Below are 16,683 nucleotides of genomic sequence, written 5' to 3'. Positions count from 1 at the left end.
GTTCAGTGAACATGAGAACTGAGGCAACCAACAGAACCATAATAACACGTGAAAAGACGAATTATTTTGCATTTTTTAACATGAAAGATAGCAACTCGACAGGAGGCGGCTTCAGGTTTTCACTGCCTTCCAAAACTCAGCCATAAGGCATGTTGATTCCTGAACGATTTCCTTTCTTCAGGATAAGATCCGACCAAGCACAAATTTGCAACATGATTACTATCATTTCTTTGCTGCAGGTATGTTCAATCCTCATACATGTTGACCAGTACGCATTCCTTCATTTCAGAAAGATAAGATTACATTCAGAAAGGCAACAATTGCAGCAATACTACTACTCCTACCACAGAAGCCGACATAGGCTAATTCCGTAACAAGAGATGGTAACATCCCTAACCACACACGGCAACAACCCAGAAAACGCACGGGGATCGAAGGAGAGGCGCCCCGGCCTAGCCGCCGAATCCGTAGAGGGTGCGGCCCTGGCGCTTGAGCGCGTAGACGACGTCCATGGCGGTGACGGTCTTGCGCCTGGCGTGCTCGGTGTAGGTGACTGCGTCGCGGATGACGTTCTCGAGGAAGATCTTGAGGACGCCGCGGGTCTCCTCGTAGATGAGCCCCGAGATGCGCTTCACGCCGCCCCTACGGGCCAGCCTCCGGATCGCCGGCTTCGTGATCCCCTGGATGTTGTCGCGGAGCACCTTCCGGTGGCGCTTGGCGCCGCCCTTGCCCAGGCCCTTGCCGCCCTTGCCGCGCCCCGACATCGCCGCCGCCGCAAAAACGCGCTCCTCTTGCGGCACGAAGGAAATTGGGGGATTTTTTGGTGGTGGGGAGCTTTGTGAATTGGATGGGCTGGATGGGGACGGGTGGAGAAGGTAATATAGTGGTGGTAGGGGAGTGGGGAGGCGTTGGATGGGGACCGATACGCGTGAGGGGCGCGAGGGGAGGAGCAAGCCGTTGGATGGGAACGTCTGGGCTCCCATTGGTGGAGGGGTGGGAGGGGCGGATCGAGGAGGGCGTGGGGTTTCGGGCTTTCGGCCGGAGGCGCTTTGGCGGTGGCGCGTGCGCGCGCGGGGGACGGGAATTGCGTCGAAAGTTTGGGGCTTCTTCTGGTGGGAAACGGGAAATTTTGGGTTCGGGGCGTGTGGCGCGGGCGGGCGGTTTGGCTAAGCCTATTCGGCAGCTGGGTCTGCTTGAGTTTTATCCTCCAAGTGTGGTGGGCTGGAGCCCAAATTAACCGGCAACGTATTCGGTTTGGGCCGAAAAAACTGCCCCCGTTTCTTATGGTGAAGCTTCAAATCTCAAAAGGACATGACACTGAGCTAGTGTGATTGCTCCTCTCATGAAAAAAAAAGGAAAGAAAATAAAAATGAAAGACACTGAGCTTGCCAGAGAGCAGGGTGGATTCGGATCATACGATTCACGACAGTTCCGTCGCAAACTGGACGGTAGCAGCTAGAGTCAGCAACAGCAGCTGCTAGCCTACCGTCACCAGTCGTAGCACGTATGCACTGATGTGTTTTGTAGCACACACAACACAAGGATTCGCGCTACGTTAAACTTCAGTATTTCCGTAATAATACGTGTACCGGTATTGATTTAAGCAGATACTCTTTCCATTACATACCTTAAGAAGAACAAGGACAGTATGGGGTGTTTGGGAGACAGGGGCTAAACTTTAGCCCTGTCACATCGGATGTTCGGATGCTAATTAGGACGACTAAATATGAGCTAATTACAAAACTAATAGCAGAACCCCTAGGCTAAATCGCAAGACGAATCTATTAAGCCTAATTAATCCATCATTAGCGAATGGTTACTGTAGCACCACATTGTCAAATCATGGACTAATTAGGTTTAATAGATTCGTCTCGCGATTTAGCCTAGGGGTTGTGCAATTAGTTTTGCAATTAACCAATGTTTAATACTCCTAATTAATGTCCAAACATCCGATGTGACAGGGGTTAAATTTTAACCCTGTGTGCCAAACACTCCCTATGTACTAGGGTATCGTACTAGCGCACGATCGAGCTGCCTAGTACTCCCTCCGTCCTTTTTTAGAAGGGACAGAGAGAGAACAAAAGATAGACGACAGAGCAACAGCCCAATAAGAACAGGAGCGTGATACTGATGAGTGATGTGTTGCCACGTACCTTAAGGGTGTCCAGATCCATGGACTAATTTTTAGTTCGGATCATTAAATATGAACTAATTAGAAAACTAATTGCATAAGTTGTGGCTAATTCTTAAACCTAATTAATTCATGATTAGCACATATTTACTATAACATCACATGATCAAATCATAGATTAATTAGGCTTAATAGATTCATCTCACGAATTAACCTTCATTTATGCAATTAGTTTTATAATTAATCTATATTTAATACTTCTAATTAATATCTAAATATTTGATGCGACAAAAACTGAACTTTACTTCGGTCCCTGAACCGCTCCGGGGTCCGCTGATGTGCCGAGCCATCCACATCTAGCAGCAACCCCATGATTTGACATCCGAACGGCAGGATGAGCCGAGCTACGCCTAGACAGCCGGCGCTCGCCGGCCTGAGCCGGACCCCGTCCGCGACGCCATATCCGTGTCATTTCCGCCGTCTCCGCCGTGCGCGCCGCGCCCGCGAGGTGTGCCCGCCCGTCGCGACACGCGAGTAGGTGGGCACCTGTTCCTGGCGAGGCCGAAGCGCCGAACTGTGCTTCTGACTCCGGCCGTGTCCACTGGACTCATTCTTATCTTAGCCTGACCTGAAGAGAAAGGCACAGGAAGAGTCCCCCGGCCCGGGTGTGGCTGCTACCGGGACCCGGCGAGCTGGAGCTCTTGCGCCTTGTCTAAAACGTCTACCCGTTCCAGATTCGGATGACCTGTGTGACCTCAGGCGACGGTTACACGGAAACGCGGTGCAGCCACCCACTCACCGGTGAGATCCGGTCGGATAAATAACTCGATCGGTTTACCTCGTCCGTCGTCAGTCCCCCTGAATTGAATTCAACGCCTGCCTTGCTCGGCTTGCCGCGGCGCGACGCCGCGTGCTCCGCTCCCGGAACGCGTGGAGCTCGAACAAAATCGCCTGAAAACGTCTCCTTCGAGTCTTACCATCGTGCGCGTAAATTCCAGCATGACGTTAAGCTATGACCGACGAACATTAAGTTACTTAATCAAGAAGCTAGCAGAGCCTTCTTTTTTGTTTTTTTTATTTCATTCAAGGCAAGATGAACGGCAGAAGGGTAAGGCATCTGTGCTGTACCAGGGGAAGAATTCACCTGCTGCACGGCTGGACTCCGTCGAGCACGGAAAGTGCAGTAGCAGTGTAAGGGAGCATCGGCTAATTGTGAGCTATCATCAGCTGCCGAACTACGGTGGCTCCCGTACCATCGATCGGAATCAGTTTGGTGATACGGCACTTTCAGCAGTCTCAGAGGGTCAGCAAGATAGCAAGCGCGGACGAGCACGGCACGTTACTCCGTCAGAGACGCCCCCGATCCATGATCCAGGATTGCTGTGCTGCCGAAGGGGATGCTGAAAGATCGATCACTGGAGCTCCGCTTTTCCGCGCTGAAACGTCTGGTTCAGGTTCAGAGCATTTCATCATCTCGGACTCTCGGAGCGCTTGAGCAGCGAACACGGCACGCTTCGCTTCGTAGGAGCTCCCCGCATGCCTCCCATCAGCTCATCGCTCTGCGCTGAGCTCGCATGTGCGGCCGTCGTGAAGGCTACCGCACGCTGCGCTCCGGCGCGGGCGGGTCTCTTTGACCTTCCGCCGTATTATTGCAACAGTGGCAGCGTTGCACAAGCACAAGGATGCGTCAGCGCAGTGGAAATTCCAGCTCCAGTTTACGCTTCAACTGTCCGTAATTGAGCCGTCAGCATGGTTGCATACGAATGTACTATGCTTTACTATTTCGCAATTATACTGGACCTGATTTTCAGTTACCCGTGTGGAAAACTGGATACTCCTCGGGAAGTAATGTCAGCTGCGTTGATCCAGCAGTTCAGCACTTCATGGCAAAATGCCTCAGTGTCTCGGCTACGCTGTTGCTAAGCTCGACGCCACAAATCAATCTTCGGAGATCGATTTAGAAACACCATGCGTCGTACGAAGATTCCCCACCGCATGAACTGTCCAGGATGTTACCCGTTCTGAATTAGTGTATTGTTTTGCGCGACTATTCATGTGCTACAAGCAACATGCCCACCTCGGGCGCTAATTCTGAAACTAGCTACTTGCTACTTCTTTTTTCCAAAACTTCTTCGTGCTGGTGGTGCGTCTCGATCGACCGATTCTTCTTCGAATGCCAGAAGCCTAGAGCAAATAGACAAACCCCTCTTGTCGAACGGTTCCACGGTTCCTTTAACACGAACTCAAATGGGGATCGCAACTTCTATTTGAGCCGAACTGCACCCGCTCGCACGCACGTACGCGCGCTCCCGTCTCGTCACCCCCGACCACGACCATGATGAAGCCGCCCACGCCCACCTCCTACCTCCTCCTCGCCCCGCTCGCGGTCCTCCTCGTCGTCTTCGTGCTCCCGTCGCTCCGCTCCCCGCCCCGCGTTGGCTCCGACGGCCTCGGCGTCCTCTGCTCCCGCCGCGCCGGCTTCCCCGACGTCGTCGCCGTCGCGCCATCGGTCGAGGCGTCGCCGCCGACGCAGCCGGAGCCCGAGTTCAGCCTGCTCGTGGGCGTGCTGACCATGCCGAGCCGGCGGGAGCGCCGCGACATCGTGCGAATGGCCTACGCGCTGCAGCCGCCGGCATCGCGCGCGCGAGTGGACGTCCGCTTCGTGTTCTGCAACGTCACCGATCCGGTGGACGCGGCGCTGCTGGCGCTTGAGATCCGGCGGCACGGCGACGTCGTGGTGCTGAACTGCGCCGAGAACATGAACGACGGCAAGACGTACGCGTACCTCTCCTCCGTGCCGCGCCTCTTCGCGTCGCGCCCCTACGACTACGTGATGAAGACCGACGACGACACGTACCTGCGGGTGGCGGAGCTCGCCGACGAGCTCCGGGGCAAGCCCCGCGACGACGTGTACCTGGGCTACGGCTACGCCATGGGCGGCCAGCCCATGCCGTTCATGCACGGCATGGGGTACGTCGTGTCGTGGGACGTCGCGAGCTGGGTCGCCGGCGCCGACGAGATCCTGGCGCGCAACGACACCCTGGGGCCCGAGGACCTCATGGTCGGCAAGTGGCTCAACCTCGCCAGGAGGGGGAGGAACCGGTACGACCTCAAGCCAAGGATGTACGACCTCAACTGGGACATGGACAACTTCCGGCCGGACACCGTCGCCGTGCACATGCTCAAGGACAACTACCGCTGGGCGGCGGCGTTCAGGTACTTCAACGTCACCGCCGGGATCGAGCCGTCCGACCTCTACCACCAGCTGCCATGATCGATCGACCAGCAACACTTCGTTTTTTTTTGTGTCAAATTCATTTGCGATCCGTGTCAATTGTTAATTGTTTTGTAAGTGTTCGTGCACAAGTTGTGCGAGACACGAAATGGACCATGGGAGAGTAGTGGGGAGCATTTTGAGTCATGTCATGTCATGTGGCCCGATGGTTAGTTCGTTGACGCGCTCTGGAAAGCGCCGTGCAAGTCGAATCGCCAACGGGGTTCGCTTTCGGAAGCTTCTTTCTTGGCGACGGCCGGAGGGTTGGTCCAGTCCTCGACTGATTGGCCTCGTGACATGACATCCTTCTTGCTGCTGATTCTTTGACCTGCCAAGGCGGCCTGGATGGAGTTACGTTTGGTTCCTTTGCTTATTTTTAGCACGTATCACATCGAATGTTTACATACTAATTAGGAGTATTAAACGTAGACTACTTACAAAACCCATTACACAGATGGAGGTTAAACGACAAGACAAATGTATCAAGCCTAATTAATTCATCATTAGCAAATATTTACTGTAGCAACACATTGTCAAATCATGGACTAATTAGGCTTAATAGATTCGTCTCACCGTTTAGCCTCCACTTATGTAATGGGTTTTGTACATAGTCTACATTTAATACTTCTAATTAGTATCTAAATATTTGATGTGACGAGTGCTAAAAATAAGCAAGAGTAACCATAGCTAGTTTTGTCTCTGTCGTCCTACGAATGCCAAACGATGATAGGTATGAGGTTAGGTATGCCCGTGGAAATGGAATGTACGATTCTGGTGTATTCTACAATATAATGCATACTGCAATGATGCAGGCCGCCATGTAACCCTTCTTATGCATTTTATTACTCTATTGTGGTATACAAGTATTCAACATCACTATCAAGGAATAACGAATATGCTGGAAGCACAGTGTAGCTTGCTTGTGCCTTCCACAGGCGAGTAGGCGACAAGGTTCCAAAAGTGAATGTTGTTCAGCACTGTAGTTTTTAACTTATCAGAGAACGCTTACAAGTTCAAAACTAGTGCACGGAACAGAATTCACCTTTCCAGTGCCATATATTCCTGAACAACAGAGGTACGACCTGATGGCAATGCGTTTCTCCGGTCGAGACATCATATTTTACGGCTGGAGGTAATAGCATTTTAGGAGGGAGCAATCTTGTAGTAAGATGTCATATAAAGACACCAAAACAAAGTGAAGGTGGCCCCCACGCCCTAATCACCCTGAATTGTCAATTGCTGAGAATGCCGTACTATATTGCTACTTTGCTAGGTTGGTGAGATCTCAGCTTCGATCATACAGTTTGATCAAGCGGGCAGGCTACGGACGCCACCGAGGTACAAACTCCATCAAGTAACCACTAACCAATAACCGACAAAGAATCCTGTCCCCGGCGGCTCTCCCTGCTCCCTGTCGTTGCCATCACTCAAACAGGCAAGCTGCAACCGTCTAAACAACGCCCTTTCCGTGCCCTGCTCGGAGTCTGTATCTGTATGATCTACGAATGATTGCTCGTGACCTGTGACCGTTTTTCTATTGATCCCCGAGCTGTCAACCCAAGGCCACGAGAACAGATCGAATCGAGATAGAATTGAATACAGTTCGAATGCCCTCCGGACTGCCACGCCTCACGTTCTTGGACGTTGAAACATCTCAATCCTATACCACGCATTCACAAACAAGTAGCAACCCGAATAAGCCTGTTCGCTTCAGCTTATTCAGCCGGCTTATCAGCCACCAAACAGTATTTTCTTCTCACAACAAATCAGTCGTTTCAGCTTTTCAGCCGGCTTATAAGCTGAAGCGAACAGGAATCCCCGAGCACCATGCTCTCGACCTCCCGCGGCTGATGTGCCAGATTCTCGTCTCTCCCGTCATGCACGAACGTTTCAACCAACATCCCACCACGACTAGTCGCAAGGTAGGCGACGCTCGCGTGAGCTTTATAAGCCGACGACGCCCGGCGGTCTGGGACAGGACACGTACGCTCGCTCGTCTCCTCCATATTTTCACGGAGCGAACACGACCGCGCGCGCGCCATGAAGACCAATTCGTCGCACGGGCTCCACGGCGCGTCGCTCTGCACCCCGTACCTCCTCCTCGTGCCGCTCGGCCTCCTCGCCGCGCTGCTCGTGCTCCCCAGCCTCGGCCCGTCAAACGCCCGCTCCGACGGCCTCGGCGTGCTCTGCGGCGGCGCGGGCGCCGACGGGTACTCCGTCTCGTCGGGAGACGACGAGGAGAAAGCCGCCGGGACGGCGCCGCCGCCGGGGGCGGGGACGGAGGAGTTCAGCCTCCTCGTCGGCGTCCTGACCATGCCGAGCCGTCGCGAGCGGCGGGACATCGTGCGGATGGCCTACGCGCTGCAGCCGCCGGCGGGCGCGGCGCGCGTGGATGTCCGCTTCGTGTTCTGCAACGTGACCGACCCGGTGGACGCGGCGCTGGTGGCGGTGGAGGCCCGGCGGCACGGCGACATCCTGGTGCTCAACTGCACCGAGAACATGAACGACGGCAAGACGCACGCGTACCTCTCCTCGGTGCCGCGCCTCTTCGCGTCGCGGCCCTACGACTACGTGATGAAGACCGACGACGACACGTACCTGCGCGTGGCGGCGCTCGCCGAGGAGCTCCGCGGCAAGCCCCGCGGCGACGTGTACCTCGGCCACGGCTTCGCCGTCGGCGACGACCCCATGCCGTTCATGCACGGGATGGGGTACGTGGTGTCGTGGGACGTCGCGCGGTGGGTGTCCGACAACCAGGAGATCCTGCGGCACAACGACACGCACGGGCCCGAGGACCTGCTCGTCGGCAAGTGGCTCAGCATCGGCGGCAGGGGGAAGAACCGGTACAGCCTCAAGCCCCGGATGTACGACCTCAACTGGTTCATGGACAACTTCCGGCCGGACACCATCGCCGTGCACATGCTCAAGGACAACCGCCGGTGGGCGGCGGCGTTCAGGTACTTCAACGTCACCGCCGGGATCAACCCCTCCGACCTGTACCATCAGCCGTGATCGAGCAGCTAAGCTGTTCGATTGTATCTTTTTTTTTCCTTTTGGTGCGTGTATTTCCTGAGATGATGTAGGCGATTGTGCCAAGGTGGCGCACGTAGTTCGCATTCGTTTCCTGTATTTATTTATTTATTTACTTATTATTATCGGTCGTCTGATTGGGCATCGTCAAGGCTCTCCAGAGTAGAATGCCCGTGTTCATACTGACATGGAGCTCTTTGCTCCGCACATACCTACTCTTTTCAAAGTAGTCGATAGACAGCAAATGCGTACTCAGAAAGGAGTGCCATTCTATAGGCACGGCAAAATTGCAAAAGGCCACTCCAAAAGTCCAAATCAACATTTCAAACTTAAACTGTCAGTAGAATGTTTTTAAGCCGCAACGCTGCAGCATCAATCTCTACCGAATGGGCTCATTAGCTATATAGCTGTGCAACTAGTCAAAGTGCCAGCGAACGGGAGTACTCTAGTCATGTGAGGTGAATTCGTCAGTTCGTCATCATACCGACAAACATTCTGTATAGAAGGCTACTCCCTCCGTCCCTGAATAACTATCGCTTTTAGTTTCCGTACCGCAAGTTTAACTGGATTTGTAGAAAATACATGCACCATTTGTATCTTCAAATAAATTTATTAAAAAACTAGATTATTTAGTTAAAGTTGTTTTTCGGATAGTAAAAACGTTAGTTATCTAGGGATGGATGGAGTATTCCTCTGAGAATTGGTATACATGAATCGTGGCGAGCTCGGCGAGTAACCGCGATGGACACGTCGATAAATTTTATTTTAACGTCCGATCGTAGCTTTACGAGCTCCGGGTGTTATTTAGTTCACCTCTAAATTCCAACTTTGATACTATGCAAAAAGAAGATTCCCCATCACATCAAACTTGCGGTACATACATGGAGTACTGACGAAATCAAAAACTAATTGCACAGTTTTGTTGTACTTTGCGAGACGAACCTTTTGAGCCTAATTAGTCAATATTTGGACAATAATTCACAAATACAAACGAAACACTACAGTTGCGCTATAACAATTTTGATTGTTCAAAGTTGGGCAACTAAACAAGGTCCGGTTGGCTATAACTAGAAGCATCGCGAGTTAGGTCGTCCAACGAGGTAAAATATGTGCTCATCTTCTCATGTCTTCGCGGGTGTTTGGATACTATGTGCTTAACTTTAGCAGTGTCACATCGGATGTTCGGATGCTAATTAAGAAAACTAAACATGAGCTAATTATAAAACTAATTGCAGAATCCCTATGCTATTTCGCGAGACGAATCTATTAAGCCTAATTAATCCATCATCAGCAAATGGTTACTGTAGCACTACATTGTCAAATCATGGACTAATTAGACTTAATAGATTTCGTCTCGCAAATTAGACTCCATCTGTGCAATTAGTTTTATAATTAACCTATATTTAATACTCCTAATTAGCATTCAAACATTCGATGTGACGTGTGCTAACCTTTAGCATGGTATCCAAACACCTCCTTCGTCACGCACGTCCTTCCCGCCTTTCCTCTGCCCCACCTGCGGCGTGCCCACCTCATCTCCGCCGCTGCTCAGGGCAACTCCAACGGGGGCGCCCGCGGTCGGCGCGCCCCTCGCGCCGCGCCGATGGTGCTGCCAGCCGCCTATCGCGGCCGCGCCGCTGGGGGCCGGCGGCGGCCCGTCCTTGCCGCGCGCCGATGTGGGCGGCCGTGCCCCGCCCGTGCCATTGGGGGCGGCAGCGGCCCGTCCTACCCGCGTGCCGATGGGCGCGCCCGCGGCCGGCCTGCCCCTCGCGCCGATGTGGGCGGCCGTCCACCGCCCGTGCCATTTGGGGGCTGGCGGCGGCCCGTCCTACCCGCGTGCCGATGGGGGCGCCCGCGGCCGGCCTGCCCCTCGCGCCGATGTGGGCGGCCGTCCACCGCCCGTGCCATTTGGGGGCTGGCGGCGACCCGTCCTGCCCGCGCGCCGATGGGGGCGCCCACGGCCGGCCTGCCCCTCACGCCGCCGGTGCCGCCAGCCGCCTTCCACCGACGCTGCCACTTCTTCGATGAAAAAAAAGCCCCTTCCTCCGCTTGCCTATCGCCGCCGCTGCCGCTCCTACCCCCGGCTGCCCCTCCCTCCGCAGCTCTTTCCGGCCATGCACCGCCCCTTCCGGTGTTGGCGTCATCCTCTTTCAGGGCTCTCCATCCCGCGGCTACCTCTGGCCTCTTGAATCTTGCTCCACCCTCCTGCTGCGGCAACAAAGGGGAAGCCATGAACTGCGAGGTTGTGTTCCCGCAAGATGCCGAGGTACCATGAAGCCTGTCTTTGGTACGCTGTGCCGTGACATGACGAGCCTCGTCCTCCGCCGAGCAGGCTGCAACAGAGAGCACCATCCTTCAATCTTTCGTGAGCACCACTTACCTTCCTTCATCACAAACTCTATCTTCGTCGGTGCTTTGCTCTTGTTTGATTTAATGTAATACTGCATCTATTTGGCCGACCTGTAGATCGATTTTGTAATATGTATTTCATTCTGGTTGATTGCAGCTCGATTTGGTCATCGCAGTTACTTGAAGCTGATTCAGACACGGAGTCCATTCCTGTGTTGCTCGGCCTAGCCCACAGCCTGTGGGGCAGGCACGGCGGTGCAGCCAGCTGATTCTGCGGCTACGATGGCATTGCCCTCACTCCAATGTTTTACTCCTCAACCAGCATGACCTGCTGGTGATTTGGCATCTCCCGGTTCCATCCCCATTGGATGTAGTGAGATGCAGAATTCCTCCCTGTTTGTAAGGTCTTCATGTTCTTTTCAGGTTTGTTGCTCGTGCTTGCCCTCTTTCGTTTTTGCATCGATTAACAAGCAAAGAATGTATAGGTGCATACAGAATGTTTGATTGCAAGATGTTCCAGGTGATACTGTAGTGTGGCAGTGGTGTGCTGTGGCAAGCAGCGGCGGCAGGGGCTCCAAGTTGGTGTTTGTTCACATCGATTGCCAATGGCTAGGCTGTTCACAAGCAGCGTCGTTTGTTGACAGCAGGTGTTGGCACTTATCAGGACTGATGTCTTGTGGGTCATGATTAGGCAGAAACAGGCAACTTCAATTAAAGAGTGCCCTTGCCTTGTTTGTTTTTCTTTCCTCCTGCCAATTTCATTGACCTTTGCGGTTATTGTCAGGTTTGTTGCATGTGACTTATCTTTTTTTTAGTTTTTGGACCAATTGAGATTCAAATCGTGGATTGATTATTTTGTATGCACCAGTGGCTGAGGACATGAAGCAGGTGGTGAACCTGGAAACAGATAATTTAAAGAAAGTACACAAATAGCTGGATTCAGCTTCAAGGTCCTCTGTTAGTTACTGCCTCAATTGCAGATTAATGCCTTAAGAAGAATGCCAGTTTTATAAATGATGGAGCCTCCTGTGAGGTGCCTTGGGCTTAAGAAGCTAAGCTGGGTAAATGCAAGAAGTGAATTATTCTACCACACTGATAAGAATTAAAAGGTGGTTGAGATGGAATATGGAATACTGTGTCTTGTTAAAAGGTGGTTTAGACTATAATATTAAATTTGGTGGTTTTCACGGTGCTTGTTAAGTCTTAATAGTACCATGATCAAGGATCTTAGATAGAGGGGCAATCTGACACCATAAGCTAATTATGCTCGGACCTGAAACTAAGTTGTTTACTGTTTTCAATTTGCTTTAAATATCTGGAGCAAATATGGAGCTAGATGCACGGTTGCTATATTATCTACCAATGTCATGTTTCTAACACATTCTAATATTTGGTTGAGTTCATATGGGTTAGTGAGTTTTTTCCTAACTGCGCACGATATTAAGGCTGCTTATCTTTTTTCCTGAAACAATTGTTATAATCAATTCAAGTTCATGTCATGTTTATTGCAAGATACTTATGTGGTATCCAGTTCTTCTTATGGCACACTAGAAATAGAACCTGCCAGGAATAGTGCTTGGTATTTTTATTTTGGTAATAGACAAAAGCATATTGGTTTTGAAACTGATTTCACTCGCATATTTTTCATCACTTTTGTGCATCCTGAAGTGATCAGCTCAATGGCTCTGCTTCTAACGCATGGAGTATGGGTGCTTCCGTCCAAGGCTCCTGCCACCGTGCATTTGTGAGTACAGGTAAGAAATCATTTCACCTATGGATGCTGCAAAACGAGACTTGGAAAATACTACATTTTATTGCATATATTGTTTTGATGTAATCACTTTCATGTTTCATTTGTAGTTTAATCTGAAATGCATTACAGGTTAAAGGTTGTGCCTTCTATGCTTTTTGCCCAGGTTTGAAATGGTTGCATGCTTCAAGGGATTTGAGAAGTTTTCAGGTTTTCTATATGTTTGACCTACAAACCTGAAGCTTCATATCCTATTTCCGACAGAAAGTTGGTTCAACCTTTGTGATGCAATGTCTCAAGTGAAGCATTGTAACTGAAGTAAATGTTGTCGTAATGTGGTAGAAATATGAATTTTCTTGGTGGTAAGTTACTTTCATGATATTTTTCCTTATTGTTGTTTTTGTGAATAATAAGATGCTATTCCTTGCTGGTCTTATTTGGAAGAACACTGAGATTACAGCATCTGTCCCAATGCATTTACCCAATCAGTCCATTCCTCGTCCAAGTAGAGATGTTCTAGAGTATATGAGGTCAGACATGTTTGCTCTTTGTTCAATAGCTTACTGGATATATAGATTTTCAAGAGTAAAATTCATGGTTTAAAACAGATAGGCTACAACATTGAGTGAATTTGTTGCTAATCAAATCAGTTCAACATGTAACCATAAGCTTATTTAATTAGCAATAGATAAACCGATCATACCACCCAAGTTTAATTACACGTGTGTATTTTGATCTTGATATACATATATTTGATTAATAGCTTACAATAGATATTTTGGTTGGTCAATAGATATCTGATGCTTTTTTCTGATGTACCCATGTTTTGATGTCTTATGTTACCTCCTAATTTCAGTGGTCATATATTGTTGACCTGATTTACCATTTGGCGTTTGAGTTAACATGTTCCTCTGAACTCTATTAATGCTTCTATTATTTGGTTTAGTGCCTGCTTGGTTATCTGCTATTCCTCTTAGTCATATAGCCATTTTGTTTACAAGGAACAACAAGAAGAATATGAACATAGCCAAATAATGGTGAAATCTGCAAAAGATTCTGTACAGGAACATTCCATACTGCGTCCTATCAATTTCCTTTTCCAAGTACCTTAATGAAAGGAAAATAGGACATTAGGTATTTGTGTATATTTGGTTAAAACAGAGAAACCGGTATCTTCATGTCGAACTACTATAGGCATACCTTATTAACCCAATTTATTTATTCCACCCTTCATATTCAATTAGTTATTTGATGATGAGATTAATTGAGCTGTTATAGCCAAAATTTCTAGCTGTAGGCATGCATCTGTGATTTATTTCTTGGTTGAAAATTTAATAGAGCGCAAAAGTTTTAATTTATAATAGTTTGTGACTACAAAGAAATGCCTTTATTTTTTCCTGCGTGCTCTCTTGTCAGGAATTGGGGGTGTGCGGGTTACTGTTGAGGGGGTGGGGGTGGAGGCGCAGGGAGAGGTGGAGAGGCAGGGGGCAGGGTAGGGTTGAACCTTTTCCTTGCTGATCCAAAATAGATTACACCCTTTTAGTTTTATAGTGACTCCTAACTTAACTCCCAAGCAATCTAAGGATGGAATCCTTCCATCTTACAACTCAATCTCTAATTATTACCTAACTTAAACAAAAGGACTTCCTAATACTTGAATAGACTAAAGATAGAAGGGAGGGGGCTGCTGGGCGCCTGGACCCCCTAGGGTGGTGCGGCCCAGGGCTGCAGGTGCCCCTGCACACCTGACTGCTGCTGTTGGGCCTGCCTGGCCCATGGCGCCATGGCCCTGGCTGCCCATGCACATGACATCTCTGTACATGGAACCTTATGCTACAAGATGTAACCTTTCGCAGGTAAGCCTACTAAATCAGAAAAGGGTTCCATGCTGATTTCACTGTATGTTAGTCAATGATGCAGAGAAAAGCTCTTTCCTTGCATTCAATTTTTTTGATAGGATTCATGTTGAAATTCCAACTGAACAACCATTACTCTTTACTGTTTAGTACATCCTTTTTGTTTTCTTGTCATTTTGTGCTTCCATATTCCTGTTAGATTTCATGGGATTTGTTTATTTTAGTCCCACAATATAGTTTGCGAGTGAATATTTCATTATCTTTCCCTTGAAATACACGCATGGTGAAGGGTTATCAGCCAATTGAGCTGCAACTGCTCCGTACAGAGAATTCATATAGCTGTGTACTGTATCCATGTTTTGCAATATTATAAATAAGTGCTTTATTTGATCCACTTGCAGTAATAGTTAGTTACAGTTTTGCTAAATTTAATAGATAGCAAACTAATATGCTCGAACATGTGCCCAGTATTGCTCTGATCGTTTGAGTGAACACAGACCATTACAAAAAAGTTGGGTGTGTCCTTTTGGTCACTTTAAAACTGCAAGTGGTATACACATGGATAGACATCATTGGCATAAGGGTTAGTGCGCTCTCTGACGGCTATATTTATCCTTTGCAAATTATCCGCCTATTTCTAGACAAGATTACAAGAAAAAAGAAAGATCAAGGCTATTTTTAATAGCGTACTGATGGGCTTACTTTATTGATACAAAGTTCATGCACCAATTAGTTCATGGCATTGCAATGGCATGGTCAAGTGTTATATTGATTCTTATTTGCCATATATTTGAATATTATGGTAGTTTTCATCCAATAAATTCAAAAACTATTAGACATTTTATGGGTTGTCACTCAGTGTGGAGGGAAATTATCTCCAAATTTGCATACATCTTATGTAAAGATAATTAGATATTTATTCCTAATTTGTTGTAATTGAGAGGAGTTACAAGCAAGGGCTTAGGCTGCGACAGGAATGTAATGCATTTAAAAAAAGTATTGCAAGAAATCAATTTACATTACCTTATCATATTATATTGTTCGAATATCATTATGATGGCTTTGTTAGTTTGGTGAAGAGATTATGTGAATCCATCTTAATCTCAATGTTCTTTTTTTTTTCAAAACTTGCAAATAATTTCAAAGTATGCTGTTGTAATGTTTGCTTATAGATTTGAAATTCATATAGTTACCTGCATACTATTGCTTATTTTAAGAGCGTGCTTACCTTGGGTTCCTAATTATATCTCTAACTCCAGGGATGAATGCAGAGCTAAGAAAGGTAAGAGATGACAATTATTGCAATTACCACGTATGATCCTGAGTAGGTTATGGTGCTCTTAACAAATTTCGTGAAAATGTAGGGATATCCATATGCAATCCCGCAACTGTACAATTTGATAGAAGATTCTACTTTTGCCAAAACAATACCAGCTACCGTGCAAAATCATAGGAGCCAGCAGTGTTGCAGAATGAAGAAGTGACAAACTACCTCCTAGCTACTTAATGTTATGAACTTACTCTAGCTGCTGAAACCTGTATATTATAACTTATCTACAACTATTCGCACATGTATTATAAATTATCTAGACTTACTTCAAATGTCAAGTTCTTCATAACATTATTGTGCCCACTGTATGTACCAGTGCCACCCATGCTTAGCTATGTTATCATCAATTTCTACCTGTCCTTCCTATTTCCTTGTGCAAATATAGAATGCAGTCATCCAGCACTTCGCGCGCCAATCACTAGTTATTGTTTCAGATGAAACAAGAAAGAAGTAAACTGCGGCACAACGACACGCACTGGCCCAGTCGGTTTACCAAATCGGCCCGAAGTTTAGTCGATGGGTTGGGCAAAACTCAGCGGCAGGAGAAAGGCAGGCCCACGAACAGTGAAAACGGGCACGCTAGCCTCCTCCTCTTCCGACTTTTTTTTTAAGCTCTTTTCGCGAATTTTTTTCACAAATACGCTCCTGGCGGAACTAATTCCGAAAGTGGACCCTTGGCTTGGCGCCAGCACGTCAAGCTAACACGTCTTGGCGCCAGCCTCCATGACGCCAAGATCGCGCCGTCACGGCTGACGCAGCAGCTCACGTGGTGGAGGCTTGGCGCCAGGCCTTGGTGCCAGGCTGCTGGCGCCAAGCCTCCTACATAAGGGTCGCGTCCCTTCTTTCTGCATGAACCTTTTTCTTCCTCTTTCTCCTTCCTTTCGGGTTTTTGCTCTCCGCACTTCGTTCTATACTACGAATCGACATTTTGGCCTAAGAAACTTTCATTTGGTCCGTGGATCT

General features: G+C 48.8%; 3 protein-coding genes and 1 long non-coding RNA gene across 6 annotated transcripts; 3 read left to right on the top strand and 1 right to left on the bottom strand.

Moving 5' to 3' along the window:
* Positions 1-204: 204 nt before the first annotated feature.
* On the bottom strand, positions 205-863 carry LOC117842148 (histone H4). The gene has a single exon (XM_034722512.2). The coding sequence runs from the start codon at positions 762-764 to the stop codon at positions 453-455; it is 312 nt and encodes a 103-aa protein (XP_034578403.1). The 5' UTR covers positions 765-863; the 3' UTR covers positions 205-452.
* A 3,477-nt stretch (positions 864-4,340) lies between these two features.
* Positions 4,341-5,778, top strand: LOC117842854 (beta-1,3-galactosyltransferase pvg3). The gene has a single exon (XM_034723378.2). The coding sequence runs from the start codon at positions 4,467-4,469 to the stop codon at positions 5,403-5,405; it is 939 nt and encodes a 312-aa protein (XP_034579269.1). The 5' UTR covers positions 4,341-4,466; the 3' UTR covers positions 5,406-5,778.
* A 1,469-nt stretch (positions 5,779-7,247) lies between these two features.
* Positions 7,248-8,579, top strand: LOC117845379 (beta-1,3-galactosyltransferase pvg3). Its single transcript, XM_034726403.2, has one exon. The coding sequence runs from the start codon at positions 7,446-7,448 to the stop codon at positions 8,415-8,417; it is 972 nt and encodes a 323-aa protein (XP_034582294.1). The 5' UTR covers positions 7,248-7,445; the 3' UTR covers positions 8,418-8,579.
* Positions 8,580-9,956: 1,377 nt separating this feature from the next.
* Positions 9,957-16,021, top strand: LOC117844998 (uncharacterized). Of its 3 annotated transcripts, XR_004637982.2 has the most exons (6): positions 9,958-10,800; positions 10,942-11,207; positions 11,305-11,568; positions 11,653-12,538; positions 12,701-15,672; positions 15,755-16,021. It is a non-coding gene; the product is annotated as an uncharacterized lncRNA (long non-coding RNA). The 3 variants fall into 3 exon arrangements; XR_004637984.2 differs by having other exon boundaries at positions 9,957-10,800; positions 10,961-11,207; positions 12,701-16,021; XR_004637981.2 differs by having other exon boundaries at positions 12,701-16,021.
* The last annotated feature ends 662 nt before the right edge of the window (positions 16,022-16,683 follow it).

This window comes from Setaria viridis, chromosome 2 (genome assembly GCF_005286985.2).
Source record: "Setaria viridis chromosome 2, Setaria_viridis_v4.0, whole genome shotgun sequence".
Lineage (NCBI taxonomy): Eukaryota > Viridiplantae > Streptophyta > Magnoliopsida > Poales > Poaceae > Setaria > Setaria viridis.
The sequence above is the reverse complement of the archived record's forward strand: the minus strand, read 5'-3'. Positions and strand labels throughout refer to the sequence as shown.